Source organism: Vipera ursinii (assembly GCF_947247035.1).
Source record: "Vipera ursinii genome assembly, chromosome: 2".
Classification (NCBI taxonomy): Eukaryota; Metazoa; Chordata; class Lepidosauria; order Squamata; family Viperidae; genus Vipera; species Vipera ursinii.
The window spans coordinates 187,990,044-188,013,734 of NC_139513.1; the positions used below are offsets into that span (position 1 = coordinate 187,990,044).

The 23,691-nt window shown below is 37.8% G+C and overlaps 2 protein-coding genes across 2 annotated transcripts in view; one reads left to right on the forward strand and one right to left on the reverse strand.

Moving 5' to 3' along the window:
• Window positions 1-12,102, forward strand: part of STXBP5L (syntaxin binding protein 5L) — a gene marked incomplete at its 5' end in the record, with an annotated part of 91,475 nt that extends 79,373 nt beyond the window's left edge. The window contains 5 exons of the mRNA XM_083356224.1: window positions 2,539-2,893; window positions 3,948-4,113; window positions 6,978-7,089; window positions 10,089-10,303; window positions 11,461-12,102. Of these exons, the coding sequence (XP_083212350.1) occupies window positions 2,539-2,893; window positions 3,948-4,113; window positions 6,978-7,089; window positions 10,089-10,303; window positions 11,461-11,502 (890 nt within the window). The 3' untranslated portion in view covers window positions 11,503-12,102. The remainder of the gene's footprint in view (window positions 1-2,538; window positions 2,894-3,947; window positions 4,114-6,977; window positions 7,090-10,088; window positions 10,304-11,460) is intronic.
• A 5,374-nt stretch (window positions 12,103-17,476) lies between these two features.
• POLQ (DNA polymerase theta) overlaps window positions 17,477-23,691 on the reverse strand; it is a gene marked incomplete at its 5' end in the record, with an annotated part of 84,263 nt that continues 78,048 nt past the window's right edge. Inside the window, 4 exon segments of the mRNA XM_083353467.1 lie at window positions 17,477-18,294; window positions 18,818-18,933; window positions 20,881-21,034; window positions 22,860-22,984. Coding sequence (XP_083209593.1) covers window positions 18,181-18,294; window positions 18,818-18,933; window positions 20,881-21,034; window positions 22,860-22,984 — 509 coding nt within the window. The 3' untranslated portion in view covers window positions 17,477-18,180.

Below are 23,691 nucleotides of genomic sequence, written 5' to 3' on the forward strand. Positions count from 1 at the left end.
GTTACTTGAAATATGTCAAATAACACGAAGTCTAATTAGATTAGATTATGTCTTTCTGTGCTTTTGCCTTGGGGCTGTTAATTGAAATAGAAAAGAAGAAAGGAAGGTCATTAGGATACCTGTGCTAACCTCTGGGATTGCCCCTAGGTATACTAAAGAGTGTGTATATGTCTGTGCATGTCTACATGTGTATGTGTAATGGGAGAGTAAGGTAATTTGAATACTTACAAAAGACTGAAAATAACACAAGTCTGTTTCAAGAATGAAGGCATATATACGTATCCCAGGATAATGTTGCAGGATCCAATCTGGGTTGATCACCAGGTTTTGTATTCTGAGCTTTCCGACTCCTGTCGGAACCCATCTTCAGAGAACTGCTCTCTAGCAGAGTGTGAGCTGTTCTGTGCGTGGTATTTACCATGTTTCCCTGAAAATAAGACCTACCCCAAAAATAAGCCCTAGCTTGATTTTTGGGGGTGGGCCTTATATAAGCCTTACCCTGAAAATAAGTTTTATTTATTCGCTAAGACACAAGGTGAAGGGGGGAGCTGCCCCATACGCCCCACACCCGCTTACCATGCCACACGGCTCCTGCTGCTGCAAAGCGTGTTGTGCCACTGTTGCTGCTGCCACGAGGTGTGTCCCACTGCTATTGCCACTGCCGCAAGGCATGGCTTTTAAGTTGTTAGCTATTGTTTACTTGTGCTGCCCAGCCCTTGTCTTCTAAGTACTTGATAGGTTGGTGGTAAATCAGCACTCCTGTTGACTGATGAGGAACCTGTTCCCCAGGCTTCAATCACTTCCCTGGCTTTTTTTGTGCTTGTTAATCTTAGTAGCTGCAAAATCAAATTCACTGCAATAAACAAGGACACACAAAGAACAGCTCACACTCTACTAGAGAGCAGTTCCACGAGGATGGACTTTGGCAGGAGTCTGAAAGCTCAGAATACAGAACCTCTGACTCAGATTGGATCCTACAAGACTATTTCTGCAGAGTCGAATGTAATCTAGATTTGCTCTGTAAATGATAGTTGAAATTGGGAGCAGACTGAGTGGGAAGTGAACCAGTGATCCATCCTAATCAGTCTGAATGCATACCCTTTTTCTCAGGAAGAAGCAGAAAAGGCCAAGAATTCCAATATTTTAGCTCAGGGCTTTTCAACCAGTGGTACAGGTACCACCTGTGGTACATTGGCACCTGGCAGGTGGTACGTGACCATCCTAGAAATGTGGTAGCAGGGAAGGAGAATGAGCTGAACCAGTGGCAGCACCGCACAAGCCTGAGCGAAAGACGGCTGGAGCTGCAGGGCTGTCAGGGCTCAGTGGAAGTGCCAGGATCAGTGCCAGGCTCCAGCTGGAGCTCGGTGCTGATCCTGGTGCTTCTGCTAAGCCCAGAAGAAGCGCCGATCAGCCAGAATGTTGCAGCATCTCCAGGGTCTTGTGATTTACATTCAGATGCTTGGCAACTGATTCATATTTATGATGGTCACAGTGTCCAAGGGTTGTGTGAAGTGACCAAAACCTGCTGCAACCACCCAGCAAAAGGGGGGGAATAAAAACCAAACACCTCCCACCCCCGCCCTCTCTGCCAATCCTCAACAGAAATGCTCACAACAGTGAAAACCTCAGACAGGAGGAAGAGCGCCACCGGACGGGCAGGCAGGTGTCTTGCTCGGCCGTGGCTTGGGGGGCACTTTCTTCAGTGCCACTGTAACTTCGAACAGTCACCAAGCAAACTGTTGTAAGTCGAGGAGTACCTGTACTTCGTCACTTTTTTCCTTTTTGGTCATCAGGTTTTTGACACCTTTCTAGGTGACTGGTGGTACTCGGATGTCGCCATATCCTAAAAGTGGTAAAATGGGTGAAAAGGTTGAAAAGCCCTGCTTTAGCTGACAATTTTTTATACGAGCCTAGTGACAAGTCATTGTTTTGATATTGGATATTTTTAAAAAAAATCCATGCCAGCGTTCAGGTATCATAACAAAAAAACCTTTGATATCATTACAAATTCATCATTTTTGAGTTTTGATTAAAGTTAGCTCTTTTTTAATTAAAAACAAATTTTGTACAACTCTTTAAAAAGCTTCTTTAATGCAGCATATTGCTATAACAAAAGTAATTCAGAACATAACATTTTATTTAATAATTAAAACATAGGAGAACTCTAGCTTGAAATGTCAGGAAGCTGCTAGAAATGAATATATACTTAATCCAGACAACATGACATTATTTCAACATTTTTCATCTATAAGGAACATGAGGGGAATATACTAAGAAATTGGGGAGTGGGGAGTGAGTTCCTTGACCTGATTGAGTACAGTATCTCGAGATTTAGAGGTCTGACCCTGTCTTGCAATCATATAATGATATATACTGAAATGGTATAAGCTGGGGGAAAAAGTGTCTCTGTGTGTATGTGTGTGTGAGAGAGGAACAGAGACAGAGGGAGAGAGGGCGAGAGAAAGAAATTTTATAACGCAGCTAATATATACTGGCATCAATACAAGATTATTAAACCCTATGAATTCTGTTTTATAGGTACAAATTTATCACTAAAGGGAGCAGTGTTAACCTTTGCTTGCTTGGACTGCATGGGAACATTAATACATCCTCCCTATGAAGCATGGAAAGATCCAAATGCCACTGAGGATAGTGAAAGAACTAATAAAAGGAAACTTGTCCTTCATTCTTCATGCTCCCAGAACACAGGAGACCACCAGCTTGCCATTATCTGCTCAGAGAAACAAGCCAAAGTATTTTCATTGCCTTCCCAGATATGCCTCTATGTTCACAACATCACAGACACATTATTTTTACAAGCAGATGTGGTGACCCTCTGTAACAGTGTTTGCTTGGCATGTTTTTGTGCCAATGGGCATATCATGATACTGAGGTACTTGATACCATTTCATGAATGTAAGCCATGACCCTTTCTTGCCACACACAAGCCTTGAGGTGAAGAGGAATGTGGCACTCTTCACTAATTGCTGGACAATGAAGTCTGTGAGATGTTGGTAAAGATGGATACCTCTGAAGGAGGAGTCCAAGGAGATTCTGGTCAAGATAATGTTTTAAGAAAACACATATGCAGTATACGCACATGAAGAACTCCAAATTCCATGCAATTTATTTATTCAAATTTACAAATGACCTTAAAACATAGCTAGAACCATCCAAGTGTTTTCTAGCCTTTTGGGAGAAATTTCTTGTGTTGATCCTGCCAATTTCAACTTCTGATTGCTTACTTGTTAACCTTGGAAATTATCTTCACAGCTCAAATCATTGCATCTACTATTCTTCTCCCAAAGAATAGAATATATGCCTAAGGAAAGCTTCAGTCATTCATCTAATCTCTTAACCTCCCCCCAATACCCAGACAAACATACGATCCAAAATATCATTCCCAGCTACCTACCTTAAGCAGGGCATAAACACCACATGCCTCTCTGAGGCTCAAGAAAATGGCCCTTCTATGTCCTTATGGCTACAGAAGTATTTTATAGTATTTAGATCATTCTCTGTAGTTGGCAAAGCCTGGCTGAGTCTGAAGTTCACTTACTCTTTTTAGTGGCTCACAGAAATGACTTTATATGCAAGTTTAATTCACAAGTGCCAGATAATTTAGTTTTGCTTTTGTAGAGGGCGCAATATAATCCAAGAATTTGAACAGGATGAATCCCTACCTGCAATTGCCATAGCAATTGACTGGTACATACATTTTCTAATCTAATCTTGAGGCTTATAACAATGTTGATAACTGTATTGCATTAAATATGACTTATTCCCAAATAATTATTCGTAGATCTGCAGCCATAGTCATACTATTTAAATGCATAATTTTGTTTTGTTTGCTTGAATCACATCTGTGAAAATATGTTACCCAATATGTACTGCAAATAATATTGTGTTAAAACCTGTTTCTACAGAATCTATCTGTTTATTTTCAGTTTACCCAGCCTTCGTTCGCTGCTAGATGTGAATTATTTGCCTGAAACAGATACAAGGATTGCCCGGACCTTTTGTTTTACTAATGAAGGACAAGCTTTGTATCTTAGTTCTCCAACAGAAGTCCAACGACTGAACTATAGCCAGGAAATGTTTGACCATCTGCAGGTAGATCTTGAAATATAATGACAAACATAGCTTCTGTGCTGTAAAAGCGCAATGCCAAAAAAAGAAGTCTGTTTCCTTGAATCTAAAGTGGCTGAGCTGGAGATTTATTTTATTTTTATTTTTTTATTTTTATTCCATTTATATCCCGCCCTTCTCCGAAGATTCAGGGCGGCTTATAAGCTTAGCAGTAGCCTTCATTCTATGTATATGCCTGCTTATTAGGGCTTTCACACACACCCCAAGCGGCATTATTACAAAGTCAGCTTAATTGCCCCCAACAATCTGGGTCCTCATTTTACCTACCTCGGAAGGAAGGAAAGCTGAGTCAACCTTGAGCCTGGTGGGATGCGAACCTGCACTAATTGCAGGCAGCTCGTGTTACTTAAGGAGGCATTAGCCCACTGCTCCACCAAGGCAAGATTTGAGAGTCGGAGAATATGCAGAAAATACTTGTAACATCACAGTTTCATCTCTCTTTCAAAATGACAGCTCATTTGCTTCCAGGAAGAATAAGAGTCTTAGGGAAATCCTTTGGAGAATAGTGTTCTTTATAGGCAGGATATGATCCCTGGATGATGACCTCAAATCCTCTTGTACCAAGGATTCTACAGAGAATAGAGAGCTTTGGATTACGGGTGAAATGATCATTAGGAAGTCAGGTGGTTTTCTGACAGGCATGGAGATTGCATGAAACAATGGATAGTGCCTGGGATGAGGCAGCTTTGACACCAATGGCATTGTAAAATGTAGTTCAGCAAGGTCTGGAAGGCAAATTTAGTTTGTTAATTTGCAAAGTAATATTTTCCCAAATGGCTTGCAAGTAATATTTTCCCAAATGTTACCTGTTCTGTCAACTCAGTCCTACTCCATGAATGAAATGGTGCCAGGAGGAAGGACTAAGTCACATTAAACACTGAGGAGCCTGTGGGGACCATGGTGCTCTTGGAGGTTGGTTGTTTCTTGAGGACATTTCATTAGGTAACATCATCTGTTTATATACAAGGAGCTTATCCTGTCAGTGTTGTTGGAAGTGTTCTTGGTGGTTCCTTGATTAGGCTGTAGTTCCTTGTGTGGGGTATTATTTACTACTTGGTTTTTGGTCTAGTATTAATCTTGATGTTAATCTGTTTATCTGGTTGTTGATCGCTGGTGAAGAGGTGTTTTGGTCTTTTTGTTTCCTTTTTAGCTTTTTGATTGTCTCTTTTGAACGGTATATATAGATGTGTTTATCTCTGGCTGGTTTGTCTAAGTGCCAGGCTTCCAGGAATCCTCTAGCATTTTTGGACCTCACTTGGTCTAGAATTCTCATGAGTACCCAACTGAAACAATAGTGATGTCTCTCCATCTATTGTGTAATTAAGGAAGCTTCTGACCACTAGTTGGGGTTCACGGATACACTTTGCTAGTCTTCTGTGCTATATAGCGGTTGTTACAGTTCTTACCGTCTATGCTGTAGATGATTCCTGTTTTTATTTATGAGGCTACGGGGTCTTTCGGATTACTTAGGGTGTTTTGGAGGGCTTTAGGTGTGCTAGGATGATGCCATGTAGTTATAATAGTCTATTAGTTGTTTCTGAGCTGTTTTTGATGTATGACAGTTATCCTTTTTCATAACTTGTGCTGATTGTCCTATAGTGTACTGAGTGGTCAGGCATTTTTTGATAAAATTGGGTGGGTGTTCATTTTATTGGAAAATGCATAGATGAAGTGTGACCAATTTTTTGGCTTACCTGGGCCACATTGAATGAAGAGGAATTATCTTGGGCTGCATATAAAATGTATAATATTGTTAATGTATATAAATAAGAAGCTTCCTTTGTTTTTTTAATATTTTTATTACAATCTTGTGGGGCTGCATTACTAGTTATCCAGGGCTGCATGTAGTATATGGATTGGACATGCTTGGTATAGATGATCCATTTCCTTTTCCTGATGTTCAGGACTGCTGCAGTGCTTTTCTGCTCATTTAGTCTTCTTAGCGTTCTTGTGAGAGGCTTGTAATGAAAAAAAAAGCTTATAACACCACTATCTTTTGAAAATGAACATTGTGTACTGATGTTCCTATAGCAATGGTAGAAAGATGCATGGGGTGAGGTCAAGAGTCACCGTGGATGGCAATATCCAGTGGTGTGCTGGAGTTGGCTCACACCAGCTCATCAAAGCCAGTTAAATTATCTGGAATTTTGTGCACCAGTTGACCGCAAAGATGTCAGACTGGCCACAACCTAAAGGTGAGCCTTAACACCTAGCATGCCAATTAGCTGTTCTGCAATTAGTGGCTGCAATGGATTTGGCAGAGCCATTTTTTGGAACATTTTATCAGTACATCACTGGCAGTATCTTACAATAAGGATATAGGGATGTGCTGTCGCATACATTCTAGATATACCCCTGAATGTTAACCATGTTCTGTCATGAGATGTAAAGCTTTATTTCCATACACGCTAGGAGAGTTCAACATAGTCACATTGGCTACTAAAGGTGAAATAAAAAAAATGAGATGGCCATGAAAAAGATTGAAAAGTCAGGGACAGAGTTCGCCTTATATTGCTTGAGAGTTCAACTATGTACTGTATATTGTATCCCACAGCATAAGAAAACATCTACTAATTCTAGGAATGGACATTTCTGACTAAGAGAGACTTTTGTGTGATACATCAGAAATTTTCTCATTGGGAAGATTATTGATTATTCAGAGATGAATTTTTCATCTTGCTTCTGGCAACCAGCAGATGAGTTTAACATTTAAAATTCATCTGTTGGTATATCCTACATACAGCTTAATAAACATTCAGGAGCTTCTCTTGTGAAGTTCGGCTGAAAAGACTTGAAATGGATTGCTTTTTGTGCTGTTGTTTAAACAGGACATGCTTGGTGATTTGTTCATTCCCATGGATACCCCAGAGGCTCAATACAGAGGTTTCCTGAAGGGGCTATTTGGTGGAACTGGGGGAACACTTGACCGAGAAGAACTGTGTAAGTGTTTTTCCCCATAAAATGTATCACCAAAAAAAGGAATCAAAGTAAAATATAGAAAATGAAAATAAATAGAATAAAATTGTGATAGTATAACACTGGTCTTTCTGAAATGGTTGTTCAAAACTAATATTTGAACAATGTTGCAAATGTTCTAGAAAGTTGCTATGTATCTGTGTGCTAAAGGCTACAATGGAGGTACTGAATAATGTGTTATGTATCCAAAGATAAAAAATATATATTGTATGAATATCTCACCCAATTATTCCTACAAAAAGAAAAAAAGATGGACCCAGATATATGCAACTAGTATCTTATTGTACTAATGTAAGGTTAATCTGAGGAGTCAAAAGCCATCAGTTACTTGCATGAACTTACTAAAGTCTCATTGTCTGACATCAATAATGCCTACAACTTTCTATTGCATTCAACATATTTCATTCATCTTAAGACTGACTTCAGACCTCATGGCTGAAACATCTAGCCTAATTTTTGGACTTTCTTGCTTCTCCATTCCCTGCTTTTTGTTACATGTTGCCTGATGAAGAGTTCTTGAGAACTTGAAAGTTTGCACATTCTTCTGTGCCATTTTGGGACAAAATAAAGGTATTACTAGACTCTGGGATTTATTTCATGGACAATATGGGTATGTTTGCTTTTTATTCTACTGAGGTTGGGGGGGATTGTTGTATGTTGTAACCTTAACTTATTGCAATATAGTATTAATTGCATATACTTGGGTTTCTTGATTACAAAATGATCTGATAGGTGCACAACACACAGGTTTTTCTCCATCTATTGTCCCTATTTTCATCATGAACAGTTTCCCCTAAAATTGAAATTGGGAAGCAGAAAGATTACTGTATGATGGTCATCTTCTACCATCTGGGAAGAGCCGGTGATTCAAGCATACCTGCTAAAATTCTCAAATGACCTGAATATCTACAGGGCTCTATGTTGGGGAATATTGTTTTGCAGAATAAAACTCTATTGAAGTGGGTTATCTCATTCAAAATAATATATTTTCTGAGAATGGAAATGTTTTCCCATGGTAGCCAGGATTTTAGTGACAACACAAAGCAGTCCTTTTGCAGTTATTCCCAAAGTATCTCAATAAATAGTACTTATTTTGTATAATTTATTCTTTATAAAAGGTAAAGGTTCCCTCGCACATGCGTGCTAGTCGTTTCCGACTCTAGGGGCTGGTGCTCATCTCCATTTCAAAGCCAAAGAGCCAGTGCTTGTCCGAGGACATCTCCGTGGTCATGTGGCTAGCATGACTAGACGCCAAAGGCGCACGGAACACTGTTACCTTCCCACCGTAGTGGTCCCTATTTTTCTACTTGCATTTTTACTTGCTTTCGAACTGCTAGGTTGGCAGGAGCTGGGACATGTAACAGGCGCTCACTCTGTTACGTGGCACTCGGGATTTGACCCGCCAAACTGCCAACCTTCTGAACAAACTCAGCGTCCTAACCCACTGAGCCACCACATCCCTTAATTGTATTGAAAGTTATTGAAAAAACATTGCAAACAATTCCAATGAGGAAATAAAAAAGGAAGGCATCAAAATAAATCAATGCACAAAACTAAAAGAAAATAATATTGGGCAAAAAGTGGATGTTAATAGCACAGTATTTCACCTGGGACCCTGGGATCTGGAAGTCTGCTAAGATAACCAGATCTCAAGGGATCTTCCGAAAGATAAAAAAAAATGATGCCAGCTTCACTTTGAGAAAAGAATGTTAAATAAAGCATGGGCCACAGCAGAGACCCACCAAATAAAGTTCCCTAGCTGAAGTGACCCACAACATGATTGGATCTGATGAACTTGGCAGATGTAATTGGGAGATGTGACCCCTCAAATATCAAACATCTCAAAATTAATAGTAAAATAGATGAAGATAACAGAATTACATTTAACAGCAAAAAATCACATAGGAGACAGAAAAACAAATCTATATAGAATTGGAAAAATGTCAATTAGTATTAAGATCTAGAAAAGCAATCTTGGAACAGTAGATGATTACAAACTGAATATGACTCAGCAGTGAGTGGCATAGCTACCGAAAGGAAAATGCAGTTTTAGTCTGTAGCTAAGAGAAGGGACGTGGTGGCTCAGTGGGTTAGGACGCTGAGCTTGTCGATCAGAAGGTCAGCAGTTTGGCAGGTTGAATCCCGAGTGCCGCATAACAGAGTGAGCACCTGTTACATGTCCCAGCTCCTGCCAAACTAGCAGTTTGAAAGCACGTAAAAATGCAAGTAGAAAAATAGGGACCACTATGGTGGGAAGTAACAGCGTTTCGTGCGCCTTTGGTGTCTAGTCATGCTGGCCACATGATCACGGAGACGTCCTCGGACAAGCGCTGGCTCTTCGGCTTTGAAACGGAGATGAGCACCGGCCCCTAGAGTTGGAAATGACTAGCACGCATGTACAGAGGAACCTTTACCTTTTAAGAGAAGTATAGTTTTCAAGTCATTGGGAGCCATAATGTCATGTTATTCTACTTGGTCACACCTTATCACAAGTACAGTGGCCAGTTATGGACATCGTGCTTTAACAAACAGTCATATAAACTGAAACAGATTCAAATATGAACAGAAATGAACAAGGGACTAAACACCCACATCCTACCAAAATATACAATTTTGAATTATTTGAAGACATGCCAAATGAAAGTAGAAATTGGCTTACATCCTGAGAAGGCAGGTTCTAAATTATATTAGGGGAAAAACCATCCAAATTTCAAGTGGAACTAATTAACACAAGAAGTGATGAACTCTGTTTAAAGGGATACATTCAAATGGAATTTAGACAGCCATCTGTCGGGAATGTTTTATTTTGGATTCATGATGGCCTACAGTACTTCTTCCATATCTGTGATTCAATAATTCTGTGATCTGAATGAGAATTCTTTCTATAATCTACTTCATCTGTTGGTGTAGACATAGGCAGGAAGTTTCAAGAAACATAATAAAATATTCTGTTCCATTTCCAGTTGGCGAAGCAACATCAGGAAAAGCATCTCGTACTCTTGCTCAACATATTCCAGGATCGATTGAGGGTATGAAAGGAGCTGCAGGAGGTGCTATAGGAGATCTGGCTCGTGCACGTCTTGCTCTTGATGAAAGGGGACAAAAACTTGGAGAACTAGATGAAAAGACAGCAAGAATGATGTCAAGTGCAGAGGCATTTTCCAAACATGCACATGAGGTGAGTGTTGATCCCGGAGAAGCATTTCTTGCCTTTACTGTGCATTGAGTTGAGGGATATACTCTTGAACTGATTTATTCACTCCATTAGGCAGATGACATGTAAATCAGATTTGTTTAAGACCTTCTTACCTATTTTGGGCCATATTTAGTTCATTTATTCTTATTTTTTATTCCAGCAGCAGTGATTGTGGTGAACAAACATAATTAAGAAAGAGGAATTGCATGATAGAAACTGGGATAGAAACTGTTTCAACTGCACTTATTATGCTTTTGAAAGTAGTTTACAGGATTGAACCCAGTTCTTTCAGCTGGCTAGCCTGGCTGCTACTAAACTTCGCTTCAACCTTTCTGCTGAATTTCCAGGGTGCCAGGACCTCTGTGTTGCCTGTGTTTTAATAATACACTTTAAAACTGCTGATTGGGAGTTGGCTGATGCGCTGCCTGCAACTAACCCATGCAGCCTCACCCATTGTCTCTCATAGGAATCATCAATCACCCTTCTAGGTTTCTCCGCATGCTCAGACATTCAGATTGCTTTCACTCCTTAATACCTCCCCAAACAGAAACTGGCTAAATGTTTGGCGTGGTTCAATGAAGAATACAGTGGTGCTTTAAGCCTCAATTTGCAATAAACATGTCTTTCGTCAAATTTTATTTATTTATTTATTTATTTATAATTGAATTTCTATACCGCCCTTCTCCCGAAGGACTCAGGGCGGTGTACAGGGCAGTAAAAGCTTTACATACAAAAGTTAAAATGAAATTAAATTAATTAAGCCCTAACAATAAATAATTAAAAATACCCCAAACCCTTAAACCAGGCCGGCCTGTTCAAATAAATAGGTTTTCAGATCCCGGCAGAAAGAGCGAAGGTCGGGAGCCATCCGGAGGTCAACCGGTAATTGATTCCAAAGGGCAATCCTCACCCTTCCTTTAGGGCTCCAATAGCAGCAGAAGTTCTGGTCCTGATCAGGACACGTTACCTCAGTTGTCCATATATTCAAAGATATGCTGCAGCATACAGTCTACTAGCACCCAAACAGATAGGCAGTCTCTGGAAGTTGGAGTTTAGGGTTCATATTGCAGAATGTTAGGATGAAAGGAAAACATTCATATCTCCGTGTCACTTGAATATTGTTATCTCTATTCTTTCAGGTAATGATCAAATACAAGGACAAAAAATGGTACCAGTTCTGATTTTCAACCTGGAAGCTATCCCTGAATGTGCTGTATTGAGAAATTAGGTGGGACAAGCTTCAACAGATCAGTCTCTTGTTCCATGCTGTTTCCTTTTTCCTTTCCTGTCCCTCAGAGAGCCAAAGAAGAAGATTGTTTTCTAAGGCCATTGCACGGTGGATCTTTGCATCCACCTTGAGTCTTTTGCAAATGATCAGTGTCTATAAGCTGTAGAAAGGATAATTCCTTGTTTGAAGCAGCATGTATATATTAGATTGTTAATGCAATTACACTGAACAAAATTTTGCATGATTAACTGGCTTCCTATACAAAAAAGCAAAGCATGCTATGACTAAGGAAAGGGGTTTTATTGTTATATTCCACATGTACACATAGACATTTTAAAACATTTCTAGCATGTTGCTTTTAGCTGAAAATAAACTGCATTTCTCTGATTTGACATTCTTTTTTCTATAGGCAAGTTTAGTTTGAAAACAGTCATGCATTTCATTAGTTAACAAATAAAGTCATATAAAGTTCAGTGGCCAAACCTTTGTGCTTTCTTTATGGGATGTCTAGAGATTTTTAGACAGATCTTACTATTGTATCCAGTATCACATATATTCCTTAAATTTGTTCCATCAACAAAAAGTTTTGCAACTTTAACCAAGGTTCATTGGTTATATGCTACATTATTATCCAACATTTTTTGGATTAAATGTTTTTGTCTTAAACTTTCCTTAAATTTGCGTATTTTGTAAAGGTTTTGAGCTGAGAAATATCTTGATGCAGATTGTGGTGGATTCTCTGAATTATGTTTCTGGTTTCGATGGACTTGAAAGAAATCTGATGGATTTCTCCAAGAATGAAAGTCTTGGCTTATACTTTAGGAACTGCAGCAAAAATTTATAAATAAACTACACAGATTACAACTAGTGTTGTTTTCTTTTTCAGTGATTGTAATAGAAAACATATCTAGTAAGCAGGTTATATTAAGATATAAATTTCATTGATAAAATGGATTGCAAGGGCCTCTTTTGGGAAATCCCCAAATTAGGTCACTGGGCACTTATATAGCCCAGAATGAAGTGGGGGCAAAAAGGCTTTTTAAAAACTTCATAAAGAGATGAGTATCATTTTGACAACAAAGTTGGTATCAATGTTATCCCTTCCACAGAAAGCTTTGTTTGACTGAGTGCTTCCTGATGCATTTACCAAGGAACAGCTAGTCTCTCCAGAGAGTTAGGCAAGGCTGAGACAAATAGGTTTATCTCTGATTAGCTGCCAGTCAAAGATGCTGGAGTTACTTAAAGCATAATCCCAGATAGTTCCAGTTAGGAGAAAAGTGGAAGAGAAACCATGCTGTCTAGTAAAAAACTTAGTGAATGAACATCTACAATTCACAAAGCCCATAAGTGATGAAAAGAGGAAAGTGTTGCCAAGGAAAATACAGAAAAAAAATTCTGGAATTCTAAGAAGTCTAAAATTTGAAAGGAACAGAGGCTAGTGAAACTTTCAAAACAAAAGGAAAAGCAACGCTGAACCAACTACTCAATGAACATACCAAAAGGACCACAAAATGATGACAAGTTAGGTGGACTGCTCTATTGCATTAAAAGAGGATGAGGGTGTAAAATAGTTTTATAAACTTGTGCATAGAATGGAGAAACATATTAAGCAAAATTATCCAGGTTTATTAGAGAACAAGGAACAATCTCTTACCACACTTTAAGTATGCAGTTAAGCATTGTATGGGTATCTAAGCCAACAAATGTTGATATAAATTCTTAGCAAGAGTTTTATGCTTATATAAGAAAATAAATATAAATAAAAATGAAGTGGATTTGTTATTTATCATTTAGTAAATGAAAATTATTTAAGTAATTGAGAACTTGGTTATGGTTACTTTAATGTGGGATGCATTACTAAATCAGAGAACTGAATTTGGAGGCAAAACTAGAAATTAAAGATACTATTTGTACAGTTTAACTATGGATCCATATCATAAGTATGGATGGTAATCATAAAAGTTCCTTTAACAAAAACACTTTTAATAAACAATAAAAACAAAGGTAAATTGTCATTATTTCAGTGTTCGTAGGTTTTCCATTTAGTAAAACAAATTCTGAAAAAATGCTTCAAATCAATGTTTCTTAATTCGGTTCATAAAGGTATTTACTCCAGCTGTGCTTTGGGGATATTTTAGTTATGGACCAACATGACTATTTATGTGCTTTGAAAATTACTAAATGTGGTTGCCTTGAGCAGATTCTAGCCTCACTGGACAATTATTTTCTGTTTGTGGAGAAGGAATTACATTTTTATGATTCTATCTTCTTTGCCTAATAAGTTGCCCTACAATGATCAAGCAGAACTGACCTTTTCCAAGTGCATCTCCAGAATTATTCTGTGACTCAGTTCACCTATTTATGCTCAATGAGCTCTGCTTTTTCCAGAAAGATGCAGATTTCGTGGTTACAGAATTGGTGACAGCAACCATTGCTCACACATTTGCTAAGCCATGGTTCATTTCATCATGGTCAACAATAAGCCACAATACATAGGTTCACCTAAAATGCAAAGCAAAATTGAAATAAACTGTATTTTTACTTTTGTGAAAACACACACAGCCAGTGAATGTGTGTGTGTTTGTTATGCCAATTCACACTGGTTGGTTAATAGGAACAATTGTCCTCAATTTTTGACCTTAAGTATATCTGTCTAAAGAATAGGACATTATTTAATCCTAGATGTTCTATCATTTCCAGTAATGTGAATCAGAATTTGAAACCAACAACTAATTTAATTTATTTATTTTTATTTATTTATTTATTTTAATTCCATTTATATCCCGCCCTTCTCCGAAGACTCAGGGCGGCTTACAAGCTTAGCAGTAGCCTTCATTCTATGTATATGACTGCTTATTAGGGCTTTCACACACACCCCAAGTGGCATTATTACAAAGTCAGCTTAATTGCCCCCAACAATCTGGGTCCTCATTTTACCAACCTCGGAAGGATGGAAGGCTGAGTCAACCTTGAGCCTGGTGGGATGCGAACCTGCACTAATTGCAGGCAGCTGGTGTTACTTAAGGATGCATTAGCCCACTGCTCCACCAAGGCTCTTTAAATTGACTAATTTAAATTTAAATTGACTAATTTAAATTTAAATTGACTAATTTAAATCACCAGATGGATTTGCACTTGGCTGACCAACCACACTCAGCATATTGTCCTCAATGGAACCATATCTACATCGAGGGAAGCATGCAGTGGGGTATCCCAAAGTTCTGTTTTAGGGCCAGAACTCTCCAACATCCTCGTAAATGATCTATGTGAGGGGATAGAAGAGGAGTTTATCAAATCTGCAGATGACACCAAGCTGGGAGGAACTGCTAACTTTGGAAGTTAGGCTCAAGATTCAAAAGAATCTTGGCAGACTTGAGCATTGGGCCCTATCCAACAAAATGCAGTTCAGTGGTGAGAAAGTAAAGTCCTGCACTTAGTTAGAAAAAACCAAATGTACAGGTATAGAATAGGCGGCACTTGGCTTAACAAAAGTAACTGAGAGGGATCTAGGAGTCCTAATAAGACAACCACTAATTTAGTTGATACTCATACTTGAGCCAATAGTGTTGTCTTCTTTCATACTGGCTCCAATTGTAAATTCTGTTCCCCACTTTTCCTTTACAGGTACAGATCTCAATTAAAGAATCCCACAAAATGGTACCATTATTCAATTTCTTACTATTTAAAGTGAAAATTTTTAAACCTAACTAAATATTGCAATAATGGATAAAAAGAATATATTTATGAGTTCAATTTATGGTTCATAGAATAGTTATAGAAAGTAAAATGAAAGTAAAAAATTCTGCCACAAATCCAGGCATTTGAACATCTCATCCAATTTTAGTATTGCTATGAACATATTTGTATTGTTCAATATATCAAAATTTTGCTCTAATGTAATAATGAACCTTTTTTCAAACTTGCAGTTTTCCTCTGATAGAATCTTCCATTGTTCCATTTTGCATGAAGATTAGCATGTCTAAAATCTTAATCACAGATAACATAATAACATAACATCAAATGTACATCAAATATGTATATGTTAACCTTGCCTTAACTAAATTTTGGGTTGTATTAAATGTAACTTGGTATCAATTTACAATTTGCACTAAATTGTGACCTACCTGTAATAAGGAAGACTTTTTAAATATTAAATATTAACGTTTTAATTTCTTTTTTCTGCATAATTATCTTCTACACCAGGGCTTTTCAACCTTTTCACCCATTGTACCACCAGTCGCCTAGCAAGGTGTCAAAAACTTGACCAAAAAGAGAATAAAAAGTGATGTATAGATAGTCTTCAACTTACAACAGTTCGCTTAGTGACTGTTCAAAGTTACAATGGCACTGAAAAAGTGCCCTCCAAGCCACAGCTGAGCAAGATGCCTGCCTGCCCGCCCGGCGGTGTTCTTCCTCCTGTCCTGTTTTCATTGTTGTGAGCATTTATGTTGAGGATTGGCAGAGGGCGGGTCGGGGGTGTTTGGTTTATATTTGGTTGCAGCAGGTTTTGGTCACTTCACATGACCCTGGGACACTGTGACTGTCATAAATATGAATCAGTTGCCAAGCATCTGAATGTAAATCACAATACCCTGGGGATGCTGCAACATTCCAGCTGATCAGCGCTTCTTCTGGGCTCACCAGAAGCACTGGGATCAGTGCCAAGCTCTAGCTGGAGCCTGGCGTTGATCCTGGTGCTTCCGCTGAGCCCTGAAGAAGTGCTAAACCTGGCACTTCCGCTGAGCCCTGACAGCCCTGCAGCTCCAGCTGTCTCTCACTCAGGCTTGTGCAGAGCTGCCACCGGTTCAGCTCATTCCCCTCCCCTGCTACCACTTTTCTAAGATGGTCGCGTACCACCTGCCAGGTGCCAATGTGCCACAGGTGGTACCCATACCACTGGTTGAAAAGCCCTTTTCTACACTGACTTTTTGATAATTAAAGTGAAAGTTCCAAATGCACAGTTATTTTGCAGCTCAAGAGAAGGAACATGCCTCTGTTTATTTTACACTAAGTGATGAAGTAAATTATATTATGGAACAATATGAGCAAATTCAATGACTGATTTCAAATCACATAGAAAAGATAACAAACCAGAATAGTAAGCTACACTACATAGGATTTGTCAGATGAAAAATAAAATAATGTTAGACTTCTGGAAGAAAAGAGAGGAACCCGCCCCACTTTACATCGAGGGGGGCAGTGTGGAGAGTTTCCTCCTTTAAATTCCTGGGAGTCTATCTCAGCAAAGATCTTACCTGGAAAATCAACACAACCCAGGTGGCCAGAAAGGCCCAACAGAGACTCCACTTCCTTAGGGTCTTGCGAAAGAACAAAGTGGAACAACGATTGATGACCTCCTTTTACCGGTCCACTATAGAAAGCGTCCTCTCACATTGCATTTTGGTGTGGTATGCTGGCTCGACAGCCGCGGATAGAAAGACACTACAGAAGGTGGTGAGCACAGCACAAAACATCATGGGCTGTCCCCTGATATTACTAGACGACATTGCTAGGGCCCATTGCCTTAGAAGAGTGAGGAAAATCCTCAGGGATGACTCATACCCTGGTCAGCACTTCTTCACTCTCCTATAGAAGCAAAGCCAGCTGCACCAACAGGCTGAAGAACACTTTCTACCCACGGGCTGTCAGACTCCTGAATGGAAAATAATTCCATGTCCACATAGTATGACAGACTTGCGGGGCTGGCACGTTGTGCAATAAGTTGACATGGTGCAATAAGATTGTGTATTTGTTAGTAGGATTCACTGGGTTAGGGTTTTTTTGTTTGTTATTTTGTCTTCACTGTGAGTTGTGTTGGGGGGGTGCACGAAGGGAGGCTCAGCCAATCTCACTGTACACATGTTGTACTCTGACAATAAAGGTTGATTTGATAAAATAAGAAAGAAATGGATTGCAAATTTTTAAATACAAGACTGTATTCTATTAAATCAAGGAACATTTTAATCATTGACCATGCCCTGCAATAGACAGATACTTCGTGCATGTACTACATGGAAGAAATTTATCTTTAGCAGGGTATATTTCATATTTTGTATTCTCCTTTACACATAAGAAGAAAACTCATAAGGATCATATATATGGTCAGTACCTCACATATAAAAATCATGGAATTATTACAGAAACCTGAGATACAGATACTCCTTATATTTAAGTTACAAACATAGCAAAATAGATTAATTCCATTTTATTATTCATATATTTCATTATGTATATGAAATAAGTTAAATATATATTCTTCATAAAAAAGCTGTACTCGTAAAATACAACAACTGATCCTTCTAGCTGTTCTGAACTGCATTGCATTTAAAAAATAATCTTAAATTCATCCTTCTTTAATACTTCAATATTTTAACAGTTCAGTGTGGGCATTGGAATCACTAAGATATTATCAGGATCTAATACTATTTCGTAAAACAATTTCTTAGTAAGTTTTAGTTATACCATGACATCTGAATTATTTTCTTAACAGATTTAGGGGTTTAGATTTTTTCTGAAATATTAAGGGATGTATCAGTGCAAAAAAAAAAAGAAAGAAAAAAAGAAATATGCCTAAATGTCCAGCCTATACATTTCCTCATAGAATTGTGTGTTAGAAACGTCTGTTCATCATTCAGAATTCCAAGTCTTGGAGATCTCCCCAGCTAGGCCCAATTTTGATTCTTACTGAAAGCTTTACTGAGAGTTTTACAGCATTTTCCATTTCATGCTTAACAATCTGTGCCACCTGAAAACAACAACAATATAGGCTTAGAAAAATAACTGAGTGCATGGATTACCAATGTAACTTTCTTTTTTTACTAGTTATAAAAGTTGAATAATCTTTAAGGTGGGTCACAGTATCTTTAATATTAGGGCAGGAACAATGATTCAGAGAATCTGAAAAAGTAAATTACACAACTGATTCAAAGAATCATAATCCATTTTATGTTGTGTGTTTTTTTTTAAAAACAGAAACATACTCATGAAACTCAGCCCAAGCATACATGAATGGCATTTTGCAGCCTGAAAAATCAGCCAATTTGCTCTTTATTCCCTATAGCTCTGAACGCAACTTCTGTCTAAAGTTACTTTAGAAGACGTAGATGGTAGACCTAAACATAAGGACAGAACCGGATTGGAGTCCAATAACAATTTTGAACAGTTGCTGACTTCCCTTTGGAATGTTATTGTATCCTTTGTAGTCAACTTGATAACCATACAGATAACAACCAATCTGTAAGGATTTCTGGGTAACTGTATAATGATACCTGAATTATATTGTCTTCCCCAACTTCATACAGAAGTTCATCATGCAATTGGAGTATGAAGAATCCTCCATGTTTGGGATGCATAATCTCCTTCTTTTTCATCCTCTGTGATTTTCCTAGAAGAATAAACACTGTATCTTTAAATGTTAAAAGAACAGTTTCAGAGGACATTAAAGGTATAAAACTCATTATTGCTACATGCTGCCCTCCAATGGAAAGAAGTTATAGTGCTTAGTGAAGAAAACACTGAAATAATTGGGAAGTAGAAGTCACCAGGAGGGAGATTGTTAAGCCAATAGATTCAACAAAGCTACATTCACTTTCAGAAATGAATACAGAAGCTTTTCTGTAAAGAAATAACTGTTTTGGTCTAACCTGCATTGGTCAGGACATGTTTAGAGTAACATATATAGTTTTGGTATTACATTTTAGCAAAATATTGATCTTAGAATCTAGAATTTAAAAAAAAACACCACAGGATGATGAGGGAGTTGAGCCCCAGGTCCAACAAATACCAAGTATATTTTCCTGCCCCTGAAGTATTTAAATAAATGCTGTATAGCTGTTGTGATATTTTGCAGTGTTATACTGGACACAGCAGGGGAAAGGCTGCTATCAGCCGCTGTCGCCCTATATCCCACTGTCACTCTTCCCCAGTTCCTTTCTGTTTTTTTCTGATCTATGGCACTTGATTCTGATGCGCACTTTGAAGAACTTGGCTAAGCAAACAAACTGTGTCCAACTACAATCACTTTCCTGAAACAGCCATCATATTTTCCCTAACCATGTCAATGCCAAAGGCTTTCCAACTTTGTCATTTTGATTTAATTTTTTTCTCCTACAGTTTTGACAGTCAAGAGTCTGATTTTCCTGCTCTCTTTGGAAAATTAATAAAAGGAGAGAATTCTTATAATTGTAAATTATTTTCAAGGCTTAGGAATCACTATGATATTAAAAATAATGTAACACTTTACAATTATAAAAATGGATTTCTTTTCATTATTTGAATTTATTCTTTATTCTGCTATATTTATATACCAGGATCAGTATTATAGATTTATTTTGTTATTACCCCAGTGTCTTACATTACATTTTACTCTTTTTTGGTCCTGTTTGATGGATTTGTAAAGAATTTGTACAGAACCTAGAAAGGAGCTAATTTTTATTTAATTTAGGCATATTATTTTCCCCTTGGTTTTTATTTCTCTGTTAACCCATTATTGAGGACTGTATTTTAATAGCCTGTTTAAATCAGAAGAAAAAGACAATTTCATCACTTTCCATGCCTGTGTAAAGGATGTAGGAAATCATTTTCTGCATCTACATAATCAGGAATAATAATAATAATAATAATAACAACAACAACAACAACAACAACAACAATAATAATAATAATAATAATAATAATAATCAGGATAACATGCAGATGTGGGAATATGAGGAATCCTGGAATTCTCCTTTCGTTTTGTTAAATGTCTAACTGATGAAAGGCAGAGATAGATAACAGAACTGCCTCTTTCCCCAGAAGGTATCCCATAAGTCAGATGATGAGAGAGAGGGGCTATTGGCAGAGCCTATCCCTTACTGTCTCTGAATCCTGAGTGAACATTGAGGGAGGACATCATTTAAGGTCCTGTAGGCCAAATGTGTCAGCTTGATGACCCATGGTTTTCCCCAAATCTTACTTGTTAAAGTTGTGATATTCTAATGCAGTTGTCTAAAAAGTAACAGAAGGCTTGACTATTTTTCTTCCCTGAAACAGCCTTAGAAATATTATCCTTACTTGAGTATATTTTTCATTTACACTGTAAATGAAAATGTATTTGAACACTGATTTTAACTGAACCCAAGAAAGCTGACTCACCATATGGAAATACCTGCTTGGAATATTTAGTGTTCTGAGGCAGGCTAAAAGCAAAACCTGGTCAGGTGCTCTGAAAAAGGAGCAAACATTTTATATCTTTCTTACATGAAAGTAGATGTTTCCCTTAGTTTTAAAATCTAGAACATTTAATACCAAATGTAAAATACAAAGACAGAGGAAGAAACAAAAAAAGACTGACCTGACAATATTTTGGGGAATGAGTTCTCCAAATGTCCAAAAGATTTTACTGCTGAAGGTAAAGCTTCCAGCTGTGTCTGTATATTCACTGTGGCTGTCTTGACAATATCTGCAGCAGAGCCCTGAATAACAGTGTTTACAGCTTGCCTCTCTGCCTAAAGTTCATGAAAATCACAGTGTAGAAATGCAAACAAATTAATTGCTATAAATAGGCAATAGAATCTATATTCAACTGAAAATGTTAATTTTATTCCAGGAACATTCTCTCTTTTTCTGTTTGTGTCTCTTTCTTTATAACAACAGCCTGAAATAATAATAGTATTGCAGCATTTCTGTGTTCTGTAGCACAGATGAAAACAGACAAATCTAAAGAACCATACCTACAGTATTAGGTAAGTTACAAGTATAATAATGAAGCAAGCAAACAAACAAATAAGGATGGAATCTTAAACTAAAAAAGAGAAAGAAGAACAATGAAGAAATAGTTTTGCAGAAATAGTTTGAAATAGTTGTTTGGCAGTTAAAAGAAGTAAACAGTTCTGTAGTAAAGCAACACAACTAAACTGTATGTGGTACTAGAGAGACCTGTGGCACTGCATGTAAGCATGCAATTTAATATGAGTTGGGTTTTTTTTTAAAAAAATGTTCTGATAAGCTCATATTAAAGACAATTCAAATCATTCAAATCAATACATACAGTTGGCATTAAAATCCATGCATGCAAATCTCTTCCTGCCCCTCAGACTGAAATCTTACAGTTTTAATCCTGGCTATTTAAAAATTATATACTCTGTACTTCAAATTAGTCATACAGCATGACAGGGCCATTTTAATAATTTTAAAACTCAAAGTAGGGAAGATGGGTTTTTTAGGTGTGCATCGAAAACAAAGAATGCAGATAATTTATTGTTAAACTGAGCAAGAAATAAATACAATAAAATATATTAGAATCAGAAGCCTGCACTGATTTTGAATAAAAAACAAATAGCTCACAACTGTTAATTGGAAGACCCTCCTTCAGCATATAAGAATTAGGCAACTGACATATCTAGGATTGCAGTTCTCTCCAAGAAAATGTAAAGCCACCAGGTTTTTCATTTTGGTGTTTACATGCTTCATTTGGGAGGGGATGTCCTGAAATAAATCACAAGACTGAGCACTAGAAACAAGGGGAGTTACTTCTACATCTCTACAGAAGAATGAGCTGTAATTTGATCATGGTAATGACAGGTCAACAGGGAGAAGAAATTAGAAATACAGCAAACAGTGTTTGAAAGTTAATGGTAAGATCACACGTAAGTATCCAGATAACAAAAATAGTACCACAAAGAAGGTGGAATACAGTATGACTGTATGCGTTTTATTGATGTCAGAATCCATTTGTATTTCATTTCTAAGTATCTCCTCTGTGCTAAAACCAAATCTCATCTTCCCCTGCATTCTGCCATTCCCAAGGGGGAGAGGGGACAGGCATGTGGGCTTTATTGTTTTCACTTCCTCCATAAATGTACCCTTTTGTTTATCCACCTGTCTGCTATCCATTACAATGTAACAAATTGCTTTCTATGCTCTGCATTCTCTCTGAACTTACCGGCAACTAGAAAAGGGGCTGGAGGAAGAGATACAACCCTCCAGGATCTGGTTTATTTCTCCGAAGGAGGTGTGAGGAGCTGTGGAAATGATTGTGCTGCAAACGGATTGTTATCTTTCCTTTCCCACAATGGACCTAACCACCTGGAGCTTGGCTGATCTGGAACTGACCGAATGAACTGTGGGGTGGGGTTTGCTTGGGGGCACTTTAAAATTATTGAGATGTAAGGGAATCCCTCAGATCCTGCTTATTATGCTTGCTATCTCCTATTTCTTAGTAAAAGTTCCTGCTTGGAAAACTCTGTCTCCAAGAGTTTACTTTCTTAAGAAGGGGGTTGAGGTGGGTTCTGACAGGTGTAGCAGTTTAACAAAATGTTTCTCTCACTATACCTGAGCCTTCTTGAAAGGATTTGTTTCCTTAATTGCTGGAAGGTATCTACGCCTTCCCATGATTGTCTGCACAAACCCATCCTGCTTGCATGTCTTTGCTGTCTCTTTCAGGAATTTCTGAATACCTACAAAAACATGAAATATTATCTTATTTCTGGTGTCTGCTATCAGTTCATCACATATAAATTCCCGGTTGAGACCACACATACACTGCTAATTTTTACTAACAATATCAACTTCCTTATCTTAGCAACTGTTATTCAACACTCAGACTTAGTAGACCTAAGGCATATCTTACATTACAGTGCTTCATGCTTAGGTCTTACGTTTCCTTATTATTATTACTAGGAAAAGGGCACTATCACACTCTTACTATTTCCATGTGCTGATCTTTCAAAAAACACTGTATTCACTGTCTCCAGAACATGGGAAACAATGCCCTGTCAAGAGGAAGGAGGCAGGAGGTGTTTCCAGTGGAGGAATGGATTGATCAGAAGCTTTCCAGGGCTGTTACATTTCAACAGAAAAGATTAAATGTGCTGCAATTTCATACATATATGAAATATATATATATACTGTGGCATAGCTATTAATAAAGAAACCCATGCCCCAGAGTCTGTGACATAGTGAGAACAAATGGTTGCAGGGCTGATTCCAAACTACCATGAAAATCTGAACCTGTTGATAAATCTCAAATTTCCATTGTTTACTGAATAGCAGCAGCAATAACTTGTTTTCCCTAGAAATGAAGAAAGTTAACCAAAATGGATCTCCCTTCAGAACTGTTCCATAAAAAGTGTCCTATCGTTAGTTCATTCACACATGCATAAAT